Source organism: Ictidomys tridecemlineatus, chromosome 10 (genome assembly GCF_052094955.1).
Source record: "Ictidomys tridecemlineatus isolate mIctTri1 chromosome 10, mIctTri1.hap1, whole genome shotgun sequence".
NCBI classification, from domain to species: domain Eukaryota; kingdom Metazoa; phylum Chordata; class Mammalia; order Rodentia; family Sciuridae; genus Ictidomys; species Ictidomys tridecemlineatus.
Genome location: NC_135486.1, coordinates 72830846 through 72853090, shown reverse-complemented (window position 1 = coordinate 72853090; position 22245 = coordinate 72830846). Strand labels below are relative to the sequence as shown.

General features: G+C 35.7%; 1 protein-coding gene across 1 annotated transcript in view; it reads right to left on the bottom strand.

Annotated features, from left to right (window-relative positions):
- Positions 1–22245, bottom strand: part of Taf3 (TATA-box binding protein associated factor 3) — a 167647-nt gene that overhangs the window by 34487 nt on the left and 110915 nt on the right. Inside the window, exon 3 of the mRNA XM_005320292.5 lies at positions 9971–11799. Within this exon, the coding sequence (XP_005320349.1) occupies positions 9971–11799 (1829 nt within the window). The remainder of the gene's footprint in view (positions 1–9970; positions 11800–22245) is intronic.

The window sequence follows — 22245 nt, the reverse complement described above, 5'->3', positions numbered from 1 at the left end:
AATAGTTCATAGCAGGTCCCTGTCACCTAGCTGCAAACCACTGATTTTATTTTTCAGTTCAGGAATTGACAGAAGAGTGGAGTGGTTCTAAGGAGAAATGCATATTTTAAATACTGCTCAATATATCATATCACACAGTGACTTGCACATCTAGTGCTTTTTTTCCTACGTATTTATTTGTTTCTAGGAAGTTTATTATCATTTTTTAAAAAATCTATCATCACATCAAGATCTGCTCTGACCATTCTCTTTGACAATGCCTGGCAGGTCAACAAACATTTGTTAAATTAACAACTTATCTTGAACATATCCCCAAGTCTCTTGCCTCTTGGGTATTCTGCTGTTCAACTAGGACCAACCTAAAATTATCCTCGAGGCACTGAGTTCTTTGATATCAAAGAAAATCTTAAAAGAACTCTACCTTCATCTATGCCTTCAATACTATCTGTTTATTTGGATTTCCAGCCGGGCAGACACCACATCTATTTTGTTTGTTGCTATTTCCTGGTTGTCTATCACAGTGACACATGCTTAAGACACATTTCAAGCATGAATATAAAGCAATGATTTCAAACCTTTATCTCTTTCAAGTCCCTTCCTAACCCCCCTCCCCCCATTAGCAAACTCCATAGGAAAAAGCATTGCGACCAATGACAGGAAAACTCCTTCAACTCCCCATAAATGTACAAACGTCTCTGCACCCTAACCATAACTACAGTCCACCTATGATAGCTTTGAGTCTTCTTCCTCAGCCTCTCCATTCCACTAATTATTTTAATCTAGATTTTATTTATTTTAAATTGTTTTTTATGTTACTGTATTTTTTTTAGAACTTTATATTATTTATTTTTATGTGGTGCTGAGGATCAAACCCAGTACCTCACACAAGCTATGCAAGTGTTCTACCACTGAGCTACAACCATAGCCCCTGTCTATCTTTTAAATATACTCAATTCTACCTTTAAATATTTTTTTTTTTACCTTCTCCTCAACATCTGGCTAACAACTTCTCATATTTTTCAGTTTTCAATTTGTTGTCTCTTTTATTGGCTTTGCTGTCTGTTCATCTCTTATTCTTTCCTTGACCCACTCTGGTTTCTACCCCAACCTCACCACTAAAACCGCTTTTTTTTTTTTTTTTGCTTTTTAGTTATAGATGGACACAATACCTTTATTCTATTTTTGTGGTGCTGAGGACTGAACCCAGTGCATGCTAGGTGAGCACTCTACCACTGAGCCACAAACCCAGCCCTAAAACCACTCTTTGCAGACATTAACTACTGGCAAATGTTCCAATATTTTTCTCCACTACAGGCCTTAGTAAGCTTCTACCCTCTTTATACAGCCCCTGCTTTTGCCCAACATTGCTTGTTACTCTCCTCTTGTCATTCCACAGTTTCTTCTTTAGTAATCTCATCCATGTCCTCAGTTTCCACTGTCATGTCTTCAAACTTTCCCCTTCTACACTAACACTGATTGCTTGAACCTAAGACCAAGACAGAAGCTTGCATATTGAAAAATTCCAACTAAATATCATGCATTTCATCTCATAACATCCAAATCTTAATTTACCAATGTCACCCCCAAAACACTCTTGCTCTCACTTTTGGCTGCTGTCCTTCATCTGTCCAGCTCTGCAGACAGACAGAACAGTGGTTTTCCTGAAGGTCCCAGAGGATCAAGGGTCACTATGATGGGGTAGAGCAAGACCCATATATAACTACCTAGGGTTTGTGTTCTCTTTCTTCAAAAACTTTTTTTTTTAAAATGAAAAGCTCATATCTAAACAAATCTGAAAACCATAGATTCAGTCTTTATTTTGTGAACTGTTAAGACTTCCATACTTTTTGCACCTTCCCACTTTATGTAAATAAATAAATATAACCAAAATATATAAACATTTACAAGTCACTTACAACTTGACAAGGCATTGGTTATTTTCCAGATGTTCTCCTTAAGGATTTTTAACAAATACATGGAGTAGATATTATGGGTTCTGTTTTTTAAAAATTAACTTATTTTTAATAAGTTTTCAAAAAATATTTTAGTTGTCAGTAGACACAATACCTTTATTTTATTTATTTATTTTTATGTGGTGCTGAGGGTCGAACCTGGTGCCTCACATGGGCAAGGCAGTGCTCTACCACTGAGCTACAACTCCAGCCCTGGGTTCTGTTTTATGGATAAATAGATCCTATATGGGACAACCATTTTTTCTTTCTTTTGCATTTGTTGCCATGAATGTGTTGTGTAATTTTTACATCAGGTTAAACACATCTATTTCCTCAAATAATTACCATTTCCTTATAGTAAAAACTCTCGAAATCCTTTCTTCTAGCTTTCTGAAATGTGCAGTACCTTATTGCTATCTGTGAAATAGCACAGCAGAACTTCTTGTTCAGTGAATAATATTTCTTATTCCTCATTCCTTCAACCCACAACACTATTATTTAAACAAATAACTTTTTCTAAAGTTTTATTAAAAAAAGAAAGTGGTTTTTCCCTACCTTAAAAAAATTTTGGCTTATTATTATGCTTTGCATTGTGTGTTCACCCCAGTTTTTTACTCTTTACTAAACAATAATCGTATAATAATATCCTTGTATACTATTACACGAAATCCCTATATACATTATGAACTTGATCTCAAATTCAGCAAGTGCTCTAGGAGCTGTTATTAGCCCATGTAATGAAGGGCTCAGAAAGAGTAACTGGTTTGCCAGTAAATATAAATGGCCTAAATCCTCCTGACACCAAATTCATCTCCTGTTCTACCATACATCTCGTAGGCTCTCTGACACATTTTGAGCTCTTTTTCTGATAATGCTGACGTCCTGCATGGAATGGTTCACTTTCTTAGCCAAGGTTTCCTATGATAAATGACATACTTGTGAGATGGCTAGGGTTAGTTATAAAATGTATTTTTCTCTATGAAAGGCTAACTAATTTATATGGAAATTGAGACTAATTTTGCCTTCACCTCCATTTGACTAAAGTAGCGTGGGTTTTTGACATTGTCTTAAATGGCTTACAGGGCAAACAAATCAAGATATCATCTATTTATGACCTCTTATAAAAAATAAAAAATAACATGGAAGAATAAGCAAACAAAAATGATGACCCATTCTATAAGTCAGATTAAAAATGGTACGAATGGGTCCTAAAGGCAACAGGTATTCAGTCAACTAGTTGAATTAATGAATGATTTTGCTTCGTCAGCTCAGTTTTATCTGTAATTATTGTACCCATGTTATCCAGAGACATCTCTGATAGTGAAAGGGAGATTTAATTATACCATAAAACAGATGCAAACTGGGATTGTCCCAAATAGGACAACTACAAACTATTTACACACATTTTTTCTCAAAGAAGTTAAATCAGATTTATCTTGAAAAAATTCAAGATATAGAAAAAGATCAATAAACTTTTTTAAATATTTATTTTTTTAGTTGTAGTTATACGCAATACCTTTACTTTATTTATTTATTTTTATGCGGTGCTGAGGATTGAACCCAGGGCCTCACACGTGCTAGGCAAGTGCTCTACCACTGAGCCACAACCCCAGCCCAAGATCAATAAACTTTTAAAAGAGAAAAAGACTAATGAGGATGCTAATATAGATATGGACAATATAATTTCTAAACAAAATTTTCTTCATATTTTTGCTTTTATCAACTTTAACTGAATGTTTATTGAAAGAAAAGAGATACTTCTTATAATTATAAAATAATTTCTCATGCTTACTTCCTAAGAAACAACAAACTCAATGAAAACAACTTTGATTACTTAAACAAAATGACGAATGCCATCTTTTAATGGCATGGAGCCAAAATCTGGGGACAACATGAGCTTTTAAGGGTTAAAATAAAAGAACAGCACTTTGGAGTAATGCTGAGAATTGGGGCAAGCAGAAGAGCATTTACAGTGGATTACTAAGCTTCCCAATTCACCAAAGAGGTAAAGTCCAGCAATATAAGACTCCTTTGTAGCTAACTAAAAATACATTGTCAGTGGATTTGTCCAGTTTTATGTATAAGCAATACTTCTTTCACCTGAACTAATACTAGTAGTCATATAAGCCCCTTATTGCCATGTGCTGCATTTTTTTTGCTAATCTTCAAGGATTTAGCTTCTTTGCCACATACCTCAGGGCACCAACTGATAAAGCTCTAACTCTCCATTTTTCCAGGACACCAGCAGTGCGGCCTTGCAAAAAATGAAAATCGCTCAAGAGATTTAAAGGGGAAATTTATTTTTAAAATCCTGACTTGAAGCAAAGAGGTGGATTTTTAAAAAGCTTATCTATAAAGAATCAGTTTAAATTTAAATTCTATCTTGGAACTCTTTCATGCATTCCAGCTTTAAAGTTTATCTTTTGACAGGGACTTTCTACAAAGGTAATGGGCAGCTTTGTCAATATAATCTGTCCAAGTTTATTTTTTAATGTTAAACTCCTTTCATTAAAAAAAAAAACACCATATATGTGTACTAGCTGTGGTAGCAGTAAGTTCAGCAAGCATGAGTTCAGATTCCCATCTATGCTAATAAGTTAGGAAAAATCCATAAATACTTCTCACAAAAAGCCAAGTTTAATCACCTAACATTTGGACACTACTGACTGGTAACCTTTTGGTTGTCTTTCTTAGCAATTAGAGTCTTTACATACTTCTGAAACAGAGTCTAACTAAACACTGATAAGCTATCTAAAATATTAAGAAGACAGAAGAAGATGCATGATTGTGGTTGAGCATAATGAGTGGCACCCAATGCTGACACTCAAACAACCTGTGCCTGCTTCAGCCAGGGCTCGGAGGACGGCTTTTGGTAACTTCTATAATTAAACATGCTTATTTAAACATTAAGTTACTGGTTTTGTCTTGGAATAGGTAGTTATAAGAAATAAAAAGGAAGAATTTCCCCCATTTACTGTACTATTTTATTTACTGAAAACCCCTTTATTTTACAAGTTATAACAGCTTATGAAAAAAACACTGGAAATGAAACTATTTTACTTTAAATTCAAGATGAAAATCTTTTGTTAAAGGGAAAAAAATTAAGACTATTTATCATTCTCTAAAGAATAAACTGTTTAATAAAAACTTATTTAGGGGCAAACCCTAAAGGATTTGTGGATAGATTAAAGAAACATTAAAACTTTAAATTGTTCTGATTACTAAAGTCATTAAGGCTTGGAACATATCCCTGTCCTGTCTTTATAATGTGGCAGTTGAACAGGAACACGCTAAGGTTTCCTCGAGGACTAGAATTTTATCGAGTTATGATGTCACTCTGCTCCAGAGTGTTGACCCTTCTTACCCATCCCTGTCCCACTAGCTTCCCCTTACTCAGACATACCAGAGCAGACAGAGGGAGGGGTCTGAGAAGACAGGTACCCAGGCTTCGGGCAGACAGACCTGGCCAACCACAGCTCTTCCACCCAGTGCTGCAGCAATCATCCAACCTTTCTGCGCAGTTTTTCCAATTGTAAGACAGGAAGAGCAATGCCAAACTCCCAGAGGTGTTTGAAGGATTAAATAATGGAGTTCTGCCCAGGTCCGGCACTCAAATGTACTCAATAAGTGACAGTTGTTAAAATTATCTGCTATCCAGGTTAGTTCATTCAATAGCTAATGTTAACTCAAATGAAACAATTCATCAGTCAGTAGGATAAAGTTTAGGGAATCCTTTATAAAGTCTATGGACTTTCCATTACATACAACTTTCACTTACTTATCCATGGATTTGTTATCAACACTAAGAAAATTCTGAATTGTTAGTCATCTATTCATCTTAAATGACACAAACTAGTCTTTACTTAGTGTTTTCTATGAGAAAGAAGGAGAGGCATTTTATGCCAACATATTCTTAGAGAAGGCATGAAACTATTATATTTAAACAGAGGTAAACTACATAATGATGCTGTCTCTTCTTGGTATTGAATGAAGGGCAGAGACAGAGTGAAGGAAGCAGAGGTCCAAGAGGTTAAGAGAGGCTCATGAGAAGCTAGGAAACACCTTGCAGGGCTGGAATCTCAATCAAGATTAGTGTGACTGCCAAAGCTCATGTTCAGTGCTAGTTGTGGGCCAGCCCTGGGCATATTTATTTACAGATGGTGATGTATCTTTTAGGGCAACACTCTACTGGGCCATCAGGATCATATTTAAATAAGAATATATTCAAGTGTAAAAACACATTCCTCAGTTTGACAGATGGATTTTGGCTTATCTTGTATTTAAGATTATAGGTGGAGCTGGGGGTGCCCCTGGCTAGCACATGACAGGCACTGGGTTCGATCCCCAGCAGTGTGCTCGCATCTGCTCGCATGCACACGCACGCACGCACGCACGCACACACACACACACACACACATGTAGATACAACTTTCCAATTCTACTAAGAGTTTTCTTACAATGATTCTACAAGGAGTTTTCTTACAATGATCCTTCCTCCGAAAAACACTTAAAATACCAAGAGTAAATTTTAATTAAAGTAATCTTATAATCCTATACATTTATATAAACCCCAAAGATTCATTACTTTAAATAATCAAGCATTACATATACTGACAGATACAGAAACCAAAATTTCAATAAACATTTTAAACGGCTTTGAAATATACTGTTAGGTTGACCACTTCTTTTTGCTAACGCTATTATGCTATATGGCTGGTCAACATAATTGCTCTTAATGAGTTTTTCTTACAAAGTTAGTATGGTTCCATTTTAAATAAGTGACACACCGGGCTCCTAACCTTGACTAACTAACGCCTATTATTGTTCATAAAGGGGAACTAAAAGTTTGCATATATTATTTCACTCACCCCATTTTTAACTTAATGTAGGAAAACACAGTGGTTAGGAACATCAATTCATCTTGCTAATTCAGGCTCCTGTCACTCACTTACTAAGTGTGTTATCTTGGACAAGTTTATTCATCTTTCTAAAACTCAGTTTTTCATCTTTAAGTGATAATCACTACAGTGCCTACCTCAGAGGGTTTGGTAAGGACTTACGATTATATAAAGTTCTCACTATGGTGTTCGGAATATGTAATTAAACATTAACTATTACTATTTTGCTATTTTTAGTGTTTTCATTATTTCTATACTAAATATGAAATATGTAAGGATTAAAGAAGCTAAAACACTTTATTCGGGATCTTATCCTGGGTATGCTGAATTCCAAAGACCAAAGCTACTTCCACTCACTAAGCAATTCTTGTTTAATTAATGATGTCTTAGTTGGCCACTGGTATTGATAAATATGGACAAGGCTGGTAAAATCTGTGTAAGTAGGCAACAAAAATGGGAGATTTAAAAATTTATCCTTGTTGCCTTAATTCTGTGGACATGTAAGAAAATTCATAGAACATATGTAACTCCATTTCAGGTCTACTTTCAATTACTCATTTTACTTAAGTGGGGTTGAAGAAAGAAAAGTTTTAAAGTTTATATTAATATCTCAATTTCTACTTATTGTCAAGGCATTTCCATGAGTTGCAGTGGCCTTTATCCTTTCATATCTATATAAAGAACTAAAATTTAAATGAATGCTAACAAAGCAGAAATGATTTGTTCAAAGCATAACAATAGTTGACCACTTGTACTATCAGGTTGGCTAGTATGGTCCAATGAGGTAGCAAACCTAGAGGCTTCTACAGTCTTTTTTTTTTTTTTTGCGGTGCTGGGGATTGAACCAAGGACCTTGTGCATGCGAGGAAAACACTCCACTGACTGAGCTACATCCCTAGCCCTCCCCTTTTTTCTCTACAGTCTTATAAATAGGTTAAAAATGGAATAACACCACCACTATCACCTCTGTTTATTGAGATGGCATTTACTTAGGTGCAGCTATAGTACTCTGCATATCCTATATCTCATTTAAATCTAATATAAGGAACATGCCTAATTTCACAAGGGTTGGGATTTGAATTCAGGTCTGACTCTAAAAGCAATTTTTGTTATTTTTAAATTTCTTATAAAATAGCTGACTTTGACAAATGTTTCTTTTGTCATATCTCTGATCCATAATCCATCAAAACTGGCATAAGAACATGTGTCTTTCTGTCAGATGAAATCTGTGACAAGTAACTGAGCCTGCCAGAGGTGGTCTGGGGGCTGTTCTTTCTTCAAGTCAGGTAGATGCTGTGGAAAGGTATGGACTGTTGTTACAAACCTAATCTGATGAGCTTCTCTCAAATTCATAATGATTATTGACACAAAGACACTGAATTTCCAAAGTCAAGATGGTGATGAAAGCAAAGAGTACCATGAATGATTGAGGGCTCAGCTGCCAAGTTACTAGTACATGATGGAAAAATGACTAATTGCTGTCCGACAATATCTCTAACAATAAACATTTCAAAATATGAAATATATCTGTGGCATAAGTGACTTGGCTTGTTTGCTACTCTCATGATCTCAAGCTTGGACAATATTACTCTCTGAGGGTCAGTTTCTCATTCAAGGCTGATAATAATACCCGCTGGATCTATTTCACTAGTGTGTTAGAGGGAGAAAATAAAGTATGTGGAAGTGCTTTCAAACCTGTCAAGTTGTACATAAGAATAAATAATATAATAATAAATAATTTTAAAAATGTAAATAAAGAATTGATTTTTTGTATATACTTAAATTGCCAATATTCAGTTATTTTAAAAGAATTTTTTAGTTATAGATGGACACAATGTCTTTATTTATTTATTTTTATGTGGTTCTGAGGATTGAACCCAGTGCCTCACATGTGCTAGGCAAGAGTTCTACCACTGAGCCACAACCCCAGCCCCAATATTTGGTTATTGATATCAGCATTTCCATTCTATGTCTTTCTATTTTTAGAATGGCCAAGGGGGACAAAGAAAGAATAAAGTTAGGCAGAAAGATGTGAGAGCTGCCATTACCATTTTCACTCAAATTAAGTTTTCTAGATAAGTCTGAAGTTAAAAATACTGCAAAGTTATTGGTAATAGATCTGCTATAGGTCAAATTTATATTTATTATGTTGAAAAAAATTATTCACTATTATTTTGAAGTCAAGTTCAAACAGAGAAGATCACTTTTATAGGTTAGGGAAAGGATCTCTGAGGGGTTGTATGGATGGCACTCTGAATAGAAAGTTGCTATTTTAGAAACTTTAAACAAAATTTTGAAATCAACGAGTCAACAAGTATAATAATCCCAAGAGCCATGGAGAAAGAACAAAGTCATATGGGCACAGGCCATGTCCTGTGCCAACAGGATGGAGGTCCTGGCTCCTACAAAATAGCAGGATCTTTCAGTTTCTCTGGATGAACTCTGTTTACTGACAAGGTAAACATCTCTGCTATGTGGAATTACTTTCTGCTCACAAGTCAGACTGCCAGACCAGCCTAGAGGCTCAGGCTAAGAGCCTCAGAACGAGTTCTAATCTTGTTAATATAGAAAATGGAAGGAATAAGAGATGCTACTCAAAATACTGTAGACAGTCAGAACCCTGAATAAATGCCAGAATGGCTCTCCAGAAAGAAAACCAAGTCAGAAGTCCTTCCCTGGGCCTTGTTATCCTCTTAAAGCAGGGATATGATTTTGTATGTGCTTAGAAAATGGGTTCTGTTTTTCCCAGGTATCTAATAGTGCAAAATATTATGCAGTATACTTGATAATTAACACAAATATCATTCACTCTTTAAAATTATAGATTGCTAAAAAACAAACAAACAAACAAACAAACAAAAAACCTGCCAGAGATTAGCACAGTTAATACAGAGTTTAAGCTAAGAACTTTTAACATCTTCAAGTGTACATGGGTTGGGCTTGATTACAAGCTTATGGCTTCCAGAATTAAAATTAAATTTTCAACCTTATTACAAATGGATTTCCAGGTAAGTTATGGGTGATTTACATCCAGAACACAGATAGAATTGCTGGCTTTGTTTACCTGTGTTTTTCACTAGGACTTTGTTCAGATAGTGCCGAAAATGATAAACTGCTTACTTTTTCATGCTTGTGTTTCTCCTTGTCTTTCTCTCTCTTCTCTCTCTCTCTTTTCTCTTTCTCCCTTTCCTTCTCTTTCTTCTCCTTCTCCTTCTCTTTCTCTTTCTTTTTCTTCTTCTCCTTTTTGTCTTTTTTCCTTTCTTTCTCTTTAGGTTTCTCTTTCTCCTCAAACAGTTTTTCGGGGAGCATTGGTGACAAGGCAGGCAGCATGGAGGGAACCCGAACTGCTGCACTAGGGCTGAACAAGGGCAGAGCCATTTCTTTGGGGGGCAATACCAGTGGTGCGGGTGGGGCCTTCATCTTCTCTTCTCTACCTTTATCTTTAAGTTTTTCCTTTTCTCTCTTATCTTTATCTTTCTTGCCTTTTTCTCTATCTTTCTTCTTATCTTTATGCTTCTCTTTCTCCTTCCTCACAATTCCATCTTTCAATCTCACTTTCGGATCAATGTCTTCGAATTCTTTTATTTTAAACTTATAGGGATCTGATTCTTCATCTTTCAGAAACTCCTTCCATGGGTACTTCGTTTCCTTGCCAACTTCCCTTTCTTTCTCCTTCTCTTTAATTTTATCTTTCTCTTTACTTTTTTCTTTGCTTCTGTCTTTTTCCCTCTCCTTATCCCTCTGCTTTTCTTTCTTTTTTAATTTAGTCTTCAGTTCTTTTTTCAACTTCTTCTTTACCTCCACTGATGAAGGCAGCTTGGTTTTCTCCTCATACACAGTGTGGAGAGGTTCAGGAGTGGGAGGAGAAATGGAGGGAGAAGAGATATAAGGGAAGCTGGGAGGTATACTGGCAGGGGTTCCTAGTTTTGCCTTCCGCACCACCTCGTCAATGGAGGCATCCATCGTCCATGAGTTATCAGAACTTGAAGTTCCACCTGAAAGAGGAAGAGGAGTGGATCCTGACTTGGTGAAATTGTTCGAAGAAGTGGAAGCTTTTGGAGTGATACACTCCGAACCTGAAATTCTCTTAGGGCTGGTAAAAATATCTCCTTCAGATTCTGATCCAGAAGAAAATTCGAAAGGATCTGGCTCCCGTTCAGCACAGGCTCGAGCAATCACAGCATCAATAGAGTCATCGATCGTTTTGTCCGTCACCACAGCCTTTCTTGGCTGAGTCTCATTGTTCAGTTTCCCAGCATCCGGGGGAGTTTGTGTTTGTTTTATCTGGATGGTGTCTTTACTAATTTTTTCACTTACTGTGGCTGAAGGAGTCCTATTTGGTGTTTCAGGTCTGATAGGTGGTTGGGGAATATGAGACATAATCTTGGGGCTTTTGGGGCTTTTGGGGCTTTTAGAACGTCCAGGTGATTTCTTTTCTTTGGAGACAGTTTTTGGGGACCGAATAGGACTTCCAACCATTGCTGGTGACTGGGTAGTTTTAGGTGACTTAGTTTTCTGTCCTGGAGAACTGGTTTTGGTCTTTGTTTTGGGTGGAAATGACTTGGTTTCTAATGGCTTTGCAGTCGGCATTTGTGATTTTGCCACTGGAGCCAACATGGGTGGCTCTGGTGATGGAGGTGCGAGGTCTGTATTGTCCTGTACATGGACTGGAGAGAGCATTGGAGGGATTTTTTGTGTATTTATTGAGCTGAGTGGTTCTCGAGCTTCCAATAATACTACATCTAGTGTGTCCCCTTTAGTGTTTAACAGCCGCGGTCGTTTCATGGCAGGTATTTCTTCAGCTTCAGGACTGTCCAATGGTCTTTTACCCAAGAAATTTTCATCATTAATAATTTCCTCCTCCTCCAATTCATCATCTTCTTCCAAGGGAACTTGCATGGCTTCTGCTGATGTGCCCCCATCAGTGGGTACCTGCTCTTCTTCTTCCTCTGATAAAAAAAGAAAAAAGAAGTATTATTGGAATGTAACAAAAGCTAATAAAAACAATGCTTCAAAGACAATTTCTAGGAAAGAAATGAAACTGTTTGGAGAGTAAAGCTGAAAGTTCCCAAGGCTCTTCCCTACCTGTGTGCCATCCTTCGTTTAAGAGCAATAGTCAGTGATGGCAGATGTATAAACTAATTGTTGTGCTCTCAGGTCACCTGGCTCTAATTTCAGGATCTAGATTTTGCTAATTATTTCCAGTTTTTCTTCTGCTGCTTCCTTAAGGAGCTCTTTTCCTAACCTGAGTAAATACTGTCTATCAATTTCCATGTCCTTCCCATGCCCCACCCCACACATATACACACACCCCTCTAGAAATCAAGAGATGGGTTATTATATGACTACCATCCTCAGAAGCAACAGAAAGGCATGCTTTTTAAAAAACTTCTGGAATAAATTTCAATTTTCTGAATATAATTATTTTCCTACTTATAACATTTTTTTTGATGTCAGCTGTTTGAGAGGCAGTATGTATAATACAATATATTTTGTTCAGACTTTGGAAAGATGATGTTTCAGATAGAGTTCTGGCACTACAGAGCAACCAGCCTTGGGCAATCTGTCAACCTCAAGGAGGCTGCTTCCTGACCTTTCAAAAGGGGCCAATGCTACTTGCTCTACCTACTTGACAGGGTTGCAACATCAGATTATTTCTTTCTTTATATATTAACTTAGCATAAAATAGACTGAAAGAGCTCAGGGAGAATTCATAACTTAAAAGAGCTCATAATTTAGTGGGAAAATAATGCTAATGTGTGTAGCACAGAAAGTGATAAGTACCATAGACAAAGTGCTATAAAATTCAGAGGAAAACAGATCACAGCATGTTAAGCGTGGGGAAAACTTAGTAATTATACAATGTTTGGGATATCTAGAATTGGGAGTGGCAAAGTCTAGGATGAAGGATCAGATGACAGAGCTAGAAGTAGAAAACAGTAAGCATATAAGAACTAGGGAATAATTTCATTTGTTTGGAAAGTAGGGTGCAAAATGAGAAGCAGTGGAAATAAAATTTAGTAAAATTGTATCCAGATCATAGAACTTTTGAATTCCAGAAAAAGGAATATGACCTTTATTCTACTGGTAATCTGGACAGGGAGGTCAACTGGAACCAACAATGAACAAAAATGAAGACAAACAGAGAAGATGACTGGGATATGTATTAGAAAACTTACACTGGCAGAAATATGAGTGAGTGGGATGGGAGATTAAATAGATACCAAAGGAAAGGGGACAAGTTATAGGGTTACTGAAATGATATAGGTAAAAGGCAACGAAAGTCTAAACTAGAATAGTGGTAACAAATAGGAAGCACAGAAGTAAATGATGTTCTGAAGACAGAATGGATACAACCTGACAGCAATGAAGTACAAAAGTTGAGAAAGGGTTCAAATACAATTTCAACACTTTGAGGCCTAGAGAGTGATAAATGTAGTCATTAATAGAAACAGGAAATAAGGAAAAAGAGGACAGTGATTATTACTTCGATGCCTAGACACAGAGTTTGATAAACATTTAGTCAGCAATGTCTCGTAGGCAGCTAAAAACATAATTCCGAAGTTCAGAAAATAGGTCAGGGTGTGTGAGAGAAGGCTCTTTCTTGAGATGATTGAAATCATAATAATAGATGTATGAGCAAGGGTGAAATAAGAGGCAGCAGGTTCAAATATTTTGAAGAATAACTACATATAAAGATAAGGGGAAGAAGAATTAAAGAAATACAGAGGATCGGATGTCAAGGAGACCAGTGGAGCAAGAATTTTAAAAAGGAAGCCTAGAGAATCAAGTCAGGACTCCTGAGGCCAATGAGAATGAAGGAGAGGTGGGGGTAGGGGTGTGCTCTCATAATTCCAGCTACCCAAGAGGCAGAGGAAGGAGGATTGTGAATTCAAGACTGGCCTGAGCAACACAGGGAGATCTCATCTCCCAAAGTTAGACAGATAGATAGATATAGGTAGGTAGATAGGAGAAACAGAACAGAGAAAAGGATGAAGAATAACAGCACCAAAAGTCAGGCTATAAAAGCATTAAGAGGAGATCACAGGACATGGATGAGGCGACGGATGGGAAGCATTCTGCAAACTGTAAAGAACAAGGCGACTTTAGCATATACTTGCTGCTGTTACTTGATAATGACACCATCATCCATCTAGCACCTGGAACAGAAACGCAGGAGTCATAGCAGATTACTTCCTTCCCTATGTCCCCTTCTAATCTGTACCGTGAATACAAGTTTTCTATTCTATTTCCTTTAATATGTTTTGCCGCCATTACTGTCTGCTTAGTCCCAAGCCCTAAAGCCTCTTCTCTGCAACTGTGACAAGTCTCTATCTGGTCTCGGCCTCAGTGGCACCTTCCTCAGAACCATCTTTTACACATGACTTTCTGTGTGTGCACATCTGAGGTGTGGCTCCCCATCTTATCTTTTCACTGGTCCCATCAGAAGTAGTTTGCAAAAGGCATCCCTTGAAGTCTGAGGATTTTCTGGAATTCATTCTGAGACTACTACTCAGTAGAGATGAGTTCTCCTATTCTCTATTAAATGGGGGAGTTACCTCCAAAGGTATGGTTTACATGCTGAGCTTCCACAAAAGCTTTGTTGTTAGACTAAAACATGTTAGAAAAATCATTACTCTAAAATATAAAAATCCAGTTTCTCTGGCATGACTAAGAAAGGTGCTCCATGATCCAGTATGGTAAGTAGCTTCATTCACAGTGGGTCGAAGTGCTCCACCCATTCCAGACACACTTCTGTGCAGTTCCCTAGATACACAGGGCTCTGCCACACTTCAGTGCCTCTGCTCACGAAACTCCCTTTGCCTGAAATGTCTTTGCCCTCCTGACACAATAGTGGCTATTTTTTCTAAGACTCCCACCAAATGTCCCCCCTTCTGTAATGCTTTTCCTTAGAAACTGGAAATGGCCACTCACCTTCTTTGCTGCATGTATAACTGTATTACAGTTACATATGTAACAAAGAATGCCTAAGGGATTTATTATTTGGTCCTTTACAGAGAAGGCTGATTGTGTCCTAGAACTACCATATTCAGATCATGTGAATATTTCATTCCCTTCTCACTCTTATGAGAATGAATTTGCTCAACTGGTAAACATGAAAAATCAGAAAGAAGAAACTTTAGGATATTATCAAAGTGAATGAAATTTTTTAGAATACTTATTAATATTTTATTTCTAAATTTCAAAGAATTTCCTTTTACTATATAGTGATTCATAAATCCCAAAGATGCCAAGGCAGAAAGATAAAGGTTTGGCAGCAATAATGTATTAAAACGATCTCTGACCACATAGGTGGTGCAGGCCTGAAATCCAAAGCAACATGAGAAGATGAGAGGCAGGAAGGTTCCAAGTTCAAGGCCAGCCTGAGCAACTAAGCTAGATCTTTAAGCAATGTAGCAAGACCCTGTCTCAAAATATAAAAAGGGATGGGGATGTAGATCAGTGGTTAACTGACCCTGGTTTGATCCACAGTACAAGAAAAGAAAAAGAAAAAGAAAAGAAGGAAAGAAAGAAGAAAAGAGAAAGAGACAGAAAGACACACTGATTGGAAAAAACAGGGGAAAGGTGCACTTTGTTCTAATTCTGGAGGCTAATTTCAATCTGTCTTACTTTTGAGTATGAGTCCTCTAGAGAGGTCCTTAGCAAGATATTGGGAAATGCTCTAACTTAAACAGTCTCTAGAAAGGGGTTACCCAAGGACTATTATACTAGTAAGATAATTTCGAGTCCTCCAGATGCAACAACTCTGGTTTTTAATCAGAACAGCTTGAAAAATTGTATTCTGAACATAGTATGCTTGAAATTGTATTATTTTATTAGTGCAATTTTATCAGATTGGAATTGGCAAGATGGTTGCCAGACAGATATTTGAACTGAAGAAAGTATGTCTGGTTTGGCTAGGAAAAAAATTAATAGCTTCATATAAATAACTTAGAAAATTCATTGGTTTGTTTTTAATTTAGAGTTAAAATAACTCATAAAAATAATAAAAAACTAATATTGGTTGTTAAATGAGAGAAAAAAATTGGTATAAAACTTGTTTCAAAGTAAGACTACACAAAAACTAGCCAGGATTATATTCTGGTGTTGCTAATTTATTTCTATAAATTTCAAGCCCCTGTTGCCAACAAATTAATCTAGAGGTTTTATGTGATTTAAAGGATAGATATTAATTACAATACTACATTATCACAAATGTTGATTTTAAGAATACCTAAAAATAAAAAGGTTTGAAAATAGTTTTTTTTAAAGAATCAAGGTTATTAGTTTAATTTATAATTTCCTATTCACTTTTTGAAATCTTGTAAGAAAACTTTAATTGTAGTATCAAAATCAATCAAAATGGGCAAAAAACTTTGCTGGAAAAGAAAGCCTTATAATTTTAATAAGAACAGCAAAAAGTATGAAGGCATTTTAAATAATCTTTTAAATGAGTAATTATCTGATACCTACAAACACCACAGTGTATACATAAGGTATAATGCATGATAATGAATAAATACTGTAAAACCATAACCTAATTTCAGAAACAGCATATTAGCAATGTCATTTTCCTGACTTTGGCTCCTTTCCCACTAACCCCTGCTTTCGCTACCCTATTCCAGTCTCTGGATAACTCCTGTTGACAAAAATGAAGTCAAGATTTAAAAAAATCCACCAGTCCCCATTTCCATTATAGTTTCACCACATTTGAATGTAGCTTTCTTGTTTTTGAACTTTACATAAATTTCATACTATGTAATGTTCTTTTGCTTTTTTCCACCCAATATGATTTCTGACATTTACCTAGGTTGATGCAGGTACTATATAGTATAGTTCATTCATTTGCACTGTTGCCGAAATGTTCTACACTTAATTATCCATTCTCCTGGGTAGGAAGTTTTTCTACTGGAGTGAATGTATTTTATTCTAGAAATATTACCAACTGAAATAAGTTCATCTAGCTGATGCCTGCTCCAACACAAACTTAGTTGATGGTTATGCATAGTAAGTTTCTGACTTTTTATTACATGGACAATTTAAATTCTATTTTCTAAGATTTTTCAATAAGATAAATACGTGAAGGCTACTGAATGGTTTACCTTTTACTATGGGTAAAGTATGTCAAAAATGAGCACTATTTATTAATAATTATAAAACATCCTACAAGTGTCTTAATATTTTCTAATGCTTATCTGGGAAAACAGTTTGATTTCAAAACTGAACAATTTGTCCAAAAGAAATTAAATATTATATCTGATGATATGAGATATTTCTATTGTTTCAAATTTTTGAAACTGGAGGAAAGGATTCTTCTGTATATATGTGATAGATAAGTATTAGATAAAACCCTAGTTCATGAAAAACTGATTGTTCATTGTGAAATTTAAGCAACATCTTCAACTTCTTAGTGCTTTCTTTCTCAACTTAGCAGATGTGGATATTAGCATCACGTACCTTGAGAGAACAGTAAAAAGTAAACAATGATTAGAGGTAAGTACTCAAGCTTCTAAATAATAATACTGGTCAATAGCAGAGATACACATTGTAAAGTCAACCTTACAACACTTTTGAAAAAGATTAAAAAACAAAAAGCAATCTCTATCATCACTGTAAAACCATGAAACACAAAAGAACACAAGACCAGAGTTAGCACTTGTGGGTCAAACGGTACCAATCTCCTCAACCATCTGCCCTGACAACTCTGTTCTGCAATGAAAACAGTAGAGAGTTGTTGCAGAGACTTAAGATGGTGGCTATTCCAGTTAAGGAAGCCACCTGCTTGATAAGTCTTCATATTCATGTTGCTATGGGGGAGTAAGGAGTTACAAAACAAGTGCCTTCTTTCTGCTTGGGTTAAAAGTTGGCCAAAGTTAACAATGATATGACTTAAAAAAATATATATATATTTATAGTTGTTGATGGACCTTTATTTTATTCAGCCATTCATATGTAGTGCTGAGAATTGAACCCAGTGCCTCACATATGCTAGGCAACTGCTGTACCACTGAGCCACAACCCCAGGCCCCTTTAAAAATATTTTTAATTGTAGACGGACACAATACCTTTATTTTTGTTTATTTAGTTTTATGTGGTGCTGGGGATTGAACCCAGTACCTCACACATGCTAGGCAAGCGCTCTACCACTGAGCCACAACCCCAGCCCTGTGATATGACTTTTAATGTTTTTCCTCCCGGTGAGAACTTATTCAAATTATGATATTTGTTATGATTATAATCATTATCATTCACTGGAGAACACCATAAATTATGATATAAGCCCTTTACTTCTTGAGGAGAAAAAAATAAAACACCACCACCACCAACAACAAAAGGACATAAGCAGAATCACACCTAAACCAGTGTGGGAATCTCTATTTTCAAAAAAATTTTAACTTACTGATTTAAATCATGTCTACTATCAATACCCTACTTTTCATATAGATGCACTAAAATATGAATGTTACAGTTCAATCATAGAAAAATTGCCTCAATAAGGAAGAACTTTTCATTCTGCCAAGTGGTTTTGCATGTAGGAGTTTGGATCCTAAATGTCCTCCAAAGGTTCATGTGAGAGGTTTTGCTCCACAATAGGCTCCTGCTATGATGTACTGCTTTGCCACAGTCGCAAAGCAACAGGGTTGACCGATCACTGATGGAAACCTCTGAAAATATGGGTCAAAATAAAGTTTTCTTCATAAATTGGTTGTCTCAGGTAGTTGTTATAGTGACAGAAAGTAGACTAACACATAGAGTATGCTTTTTCATTGGTCAAAAAAAGAAAATAATGTGAAATAATATGAATGACTCAGAATTTGTATTCATCACCACAGTTAAAAATAAAGGTATTTAATGATAGCAGGAAAGCTTATCATAATATAAATAACAACAAAAAACCCATGAAAAGCTCAGTGAAGTGGAGTACACCTGTAATCCCACTGTTCTTAAAGGCTGAGGCAGGAGGATAGCTTTGGCAAGTCAGCAAAACCCAGTTTCAAAATGAAATACCACCACACCACCAAAAAACCAAAACAACAACAAAAGAACTCAAGAATAGTCTTCACCTAGATTCACTTATTATTTAAATGACTTATAATTATGCAATAATTATACTTAACTTTGTATAATAAAATTTACTATAATTTTTGATAACTGTTTAAGAATAAGTAGTAGATGGTCCTTTATCCTAAAGGCATCAATGTGTGACTTAGAACAATAGTCAAATTCTCTTAATCACATAAAATAAATAAAATGTATTCATATTAATGTCCATCTTTTAAAAATCTCACAAATGTTGATGGGGGCAAGGCACTACAAACTCCATTCCAATTTTCCTTCATTAATGACACAAATAAATAATCCACACTCCCTACATTTCCTTGAGGAATAATGAGAAAAACATGCCTCTTTACCAAACTTCTCAAACAAAAACAAAACAAGGCAATAAGATCTGAACAAACCACAAGGATTTCAGGGAGGTTAATTCCAAGCCACTATAAATATTGACTTAGAACAAAATATCTTTTTAACTAGAATAGTAAATGCCTTTAAAGAAACACTATAATCTAAAAAGCTCATAGACATTAGGAAAAAAAAGGAAATTGTTTGCACATGGCATGAAAGCTTTTTATCTCATTAACTACACAGATGCATGCAACTTCTAAAATTCAGTGGCATGTTCTCAAACTAAGCAGAAAATACATTTCCTATTTAAACTTTAAATAAAGGCACAATAAAATGCTGTATGTATATATTTTCCCCCAAATTAAGTGTATTTAAAGCTAAATTTCTCACTTTTAAATACATGCAGAAACAATTTCTACAAACATGACACAAACTTTATTATTTTTCTATTCATCTATGCATCCTGTTTTATCAGATCCTTTTTTAATTAATAAGCAGTGAAAGGAATATTTAAATTTATTTCCTTAAAAATACCTTTATATTCATCTGGATATTGGGTATATTTATCATAACCAGCTCCTTGAGGTGACTCAATGCTCCAAGTACTCATTCATTCACTCATTCACTTACTGAATGCAACTATGGTAATTTCCTATCTTTAAGAATCAACAACATTTCGTGGCCAGTCATCAATTCAAGTGGTAGAGCAGGGATCTGCACAAGGTACACAAGTAGGACAGATATGAGGAAAGAAATGGAAATTACTAGAAACAAAGCTGGACTGAAATACGGCTGGAATCTGTTCCCAGACCCACAGTTCAACCTAACACAGCTCAGTTAGTCTACTAAGACCTAAGATTTCTCATTTACAAAACATAAATATTTATATCTGACTTCCTATTTCTAAGAGCTAAAGGTCTTTTTTAGGGACATCTTTACATGTAATTGACCATGTGTGTGGGATGATCTAAATTAGGGCAAGACCAAGTTATTCCTGACCCTAAATATCTCAATGAAAAATATGTGACAGTGCTGTCTGGCCACTAGATTTATGACTTTGGATAAAGGTAATATCTTTAAAATGTTGTTTCAAAGCACTTTTAAGACAGTGAGGCTAAAATGAAACTAGCTTAATTTTGGGAGAGAAGACTGAGGAAAAATGGAACATAAGTGAAATGACTTGATGGACTATTGGAGATGAAATGGGTTTGGAACAAAGGGTACTGCCAGGAAGATCAGGCTCAGGCTCAGGTGGGATGCTGGTGAGTGGGAGCTTGGGAGAGTTGGCAAATAACAAGAAGAGAGACTGGATGTGTGGAGGGGGAAAGAGAAACAGCAGTATCTAAATCAACTGCAATTTACTCAACATTTTATCTTTTAGTTCTAAATGAGGCCAAAAAAATTAATTCCATCTACATCTCCTCATAAAATATTTTTAAATTGTCCTGTCTATAATGTAACAGTAATCAGAACCTCAAAACACAGCTCAACATATACAATTGAGTATATATTTTTAAATAAACTAATTTACTTAAAAATGAAATTACTAGCAAAAACAAGACAATTAGGCAATGACAACTCACATGGTAAAACCAATCAATAACACAATATATTAATAGTGGAGAGAAGATGATGTGTTATAAATACCAATATACACATTGACCTGTTTTAAAAAAAAAAAGCACTATTTCACTAACATTCTGTACAATAAAAAACTAAAATGCTATATAAGCAAGCCAACCTGAAGTGACACCTAGTATTATAAATGGCCTAATCTATATGTTAATACTGTTGTATCACATAACTGCAGCAAGACTAAGATAACAATATGACTTTGGGGTTTCTATGGCTACATGCTGGGCCAACATGCCTGAAAGGGCTGGCTGCTGACACCACACAAGCATTCTGAGTGCTTCTTTTTGGTTATTTATGATATGATTTATGATAACGACAACATCTCCTATTTTCTCTCCTCCTCACATACAATAAATTGCTATCGTTAATCACTCTTCTTGGTTCAACTATGATTACAATAGCATAATAGGACCTAGCTATGGTAATATTGTGGATTTTTTTTTACAAGAAATAAATACAAGTGGATCTCTTCAGACAATGTCAATATCTCTAATATTTTAATCATCTTCCTTTAAGTCTTTCAAAATAAATTCCATTACAACTAAGATTCCATATCCAAGATGTAAGCCCTTGGTGCAAATCGAATTTATAATCAAGCAACCACATATTCACAAATCACTACTATCATGATTTTCTTAAACTTACTACAATAGGAAGACTGTGCACAGGACACAGTTTCTTTTCCAAGACAAACAATGGCAGTTGTTTCTTTCCTGTGTTGATAATACTAATCTTATTGTTGTTTCCCCTTGTCCTAGAATAAGATAAGTTAGCAATTTATCTCTCAGAAGGCAAAATAGAGGAGAAAAAAAAAAACCTTGCAATCACACACACATATATGATGTGCCTCTGCCAATTACTGGCTAAGTGGTCATTTAATCTTTCTGAACTTCAATTTTCTTTTATGCCAACCTGAGCAAGAAGTTCTACTTCTCTGGCTTTTGAGTAACAGCAAGACAAAGTATGTAAAGAACTCGGCCAACGTTTAATATATGAATTACACTAAGAAAGAACAGAAAGTATTCCCTTCCCTGAATTGTGTCCTTTCAAAAGGCTAGTGCAGTGCTAACAGAATTTGGGAAGCCCCTGCGAAACTTACAAGCATCAACATGGAAGTCAGTTCAAGTTAGCATGCTTGAAGAGAAGAGTGTAGCCCAGACCCCCAGCCAAACATCATACACATTAAGTGAGGGCAGTGCCCACTAGGCAATCACAAATATATACCGAATCCTGCCATGTCCAGCAGAAAACTGCACAGTGGAGTCAACACAAAATATCAACCCACAGAAATGTGAGCTACTAAACAGTAGCTGTTTAAATTTAATTTTTTTAGTTGGAGATGGATACAATATTTT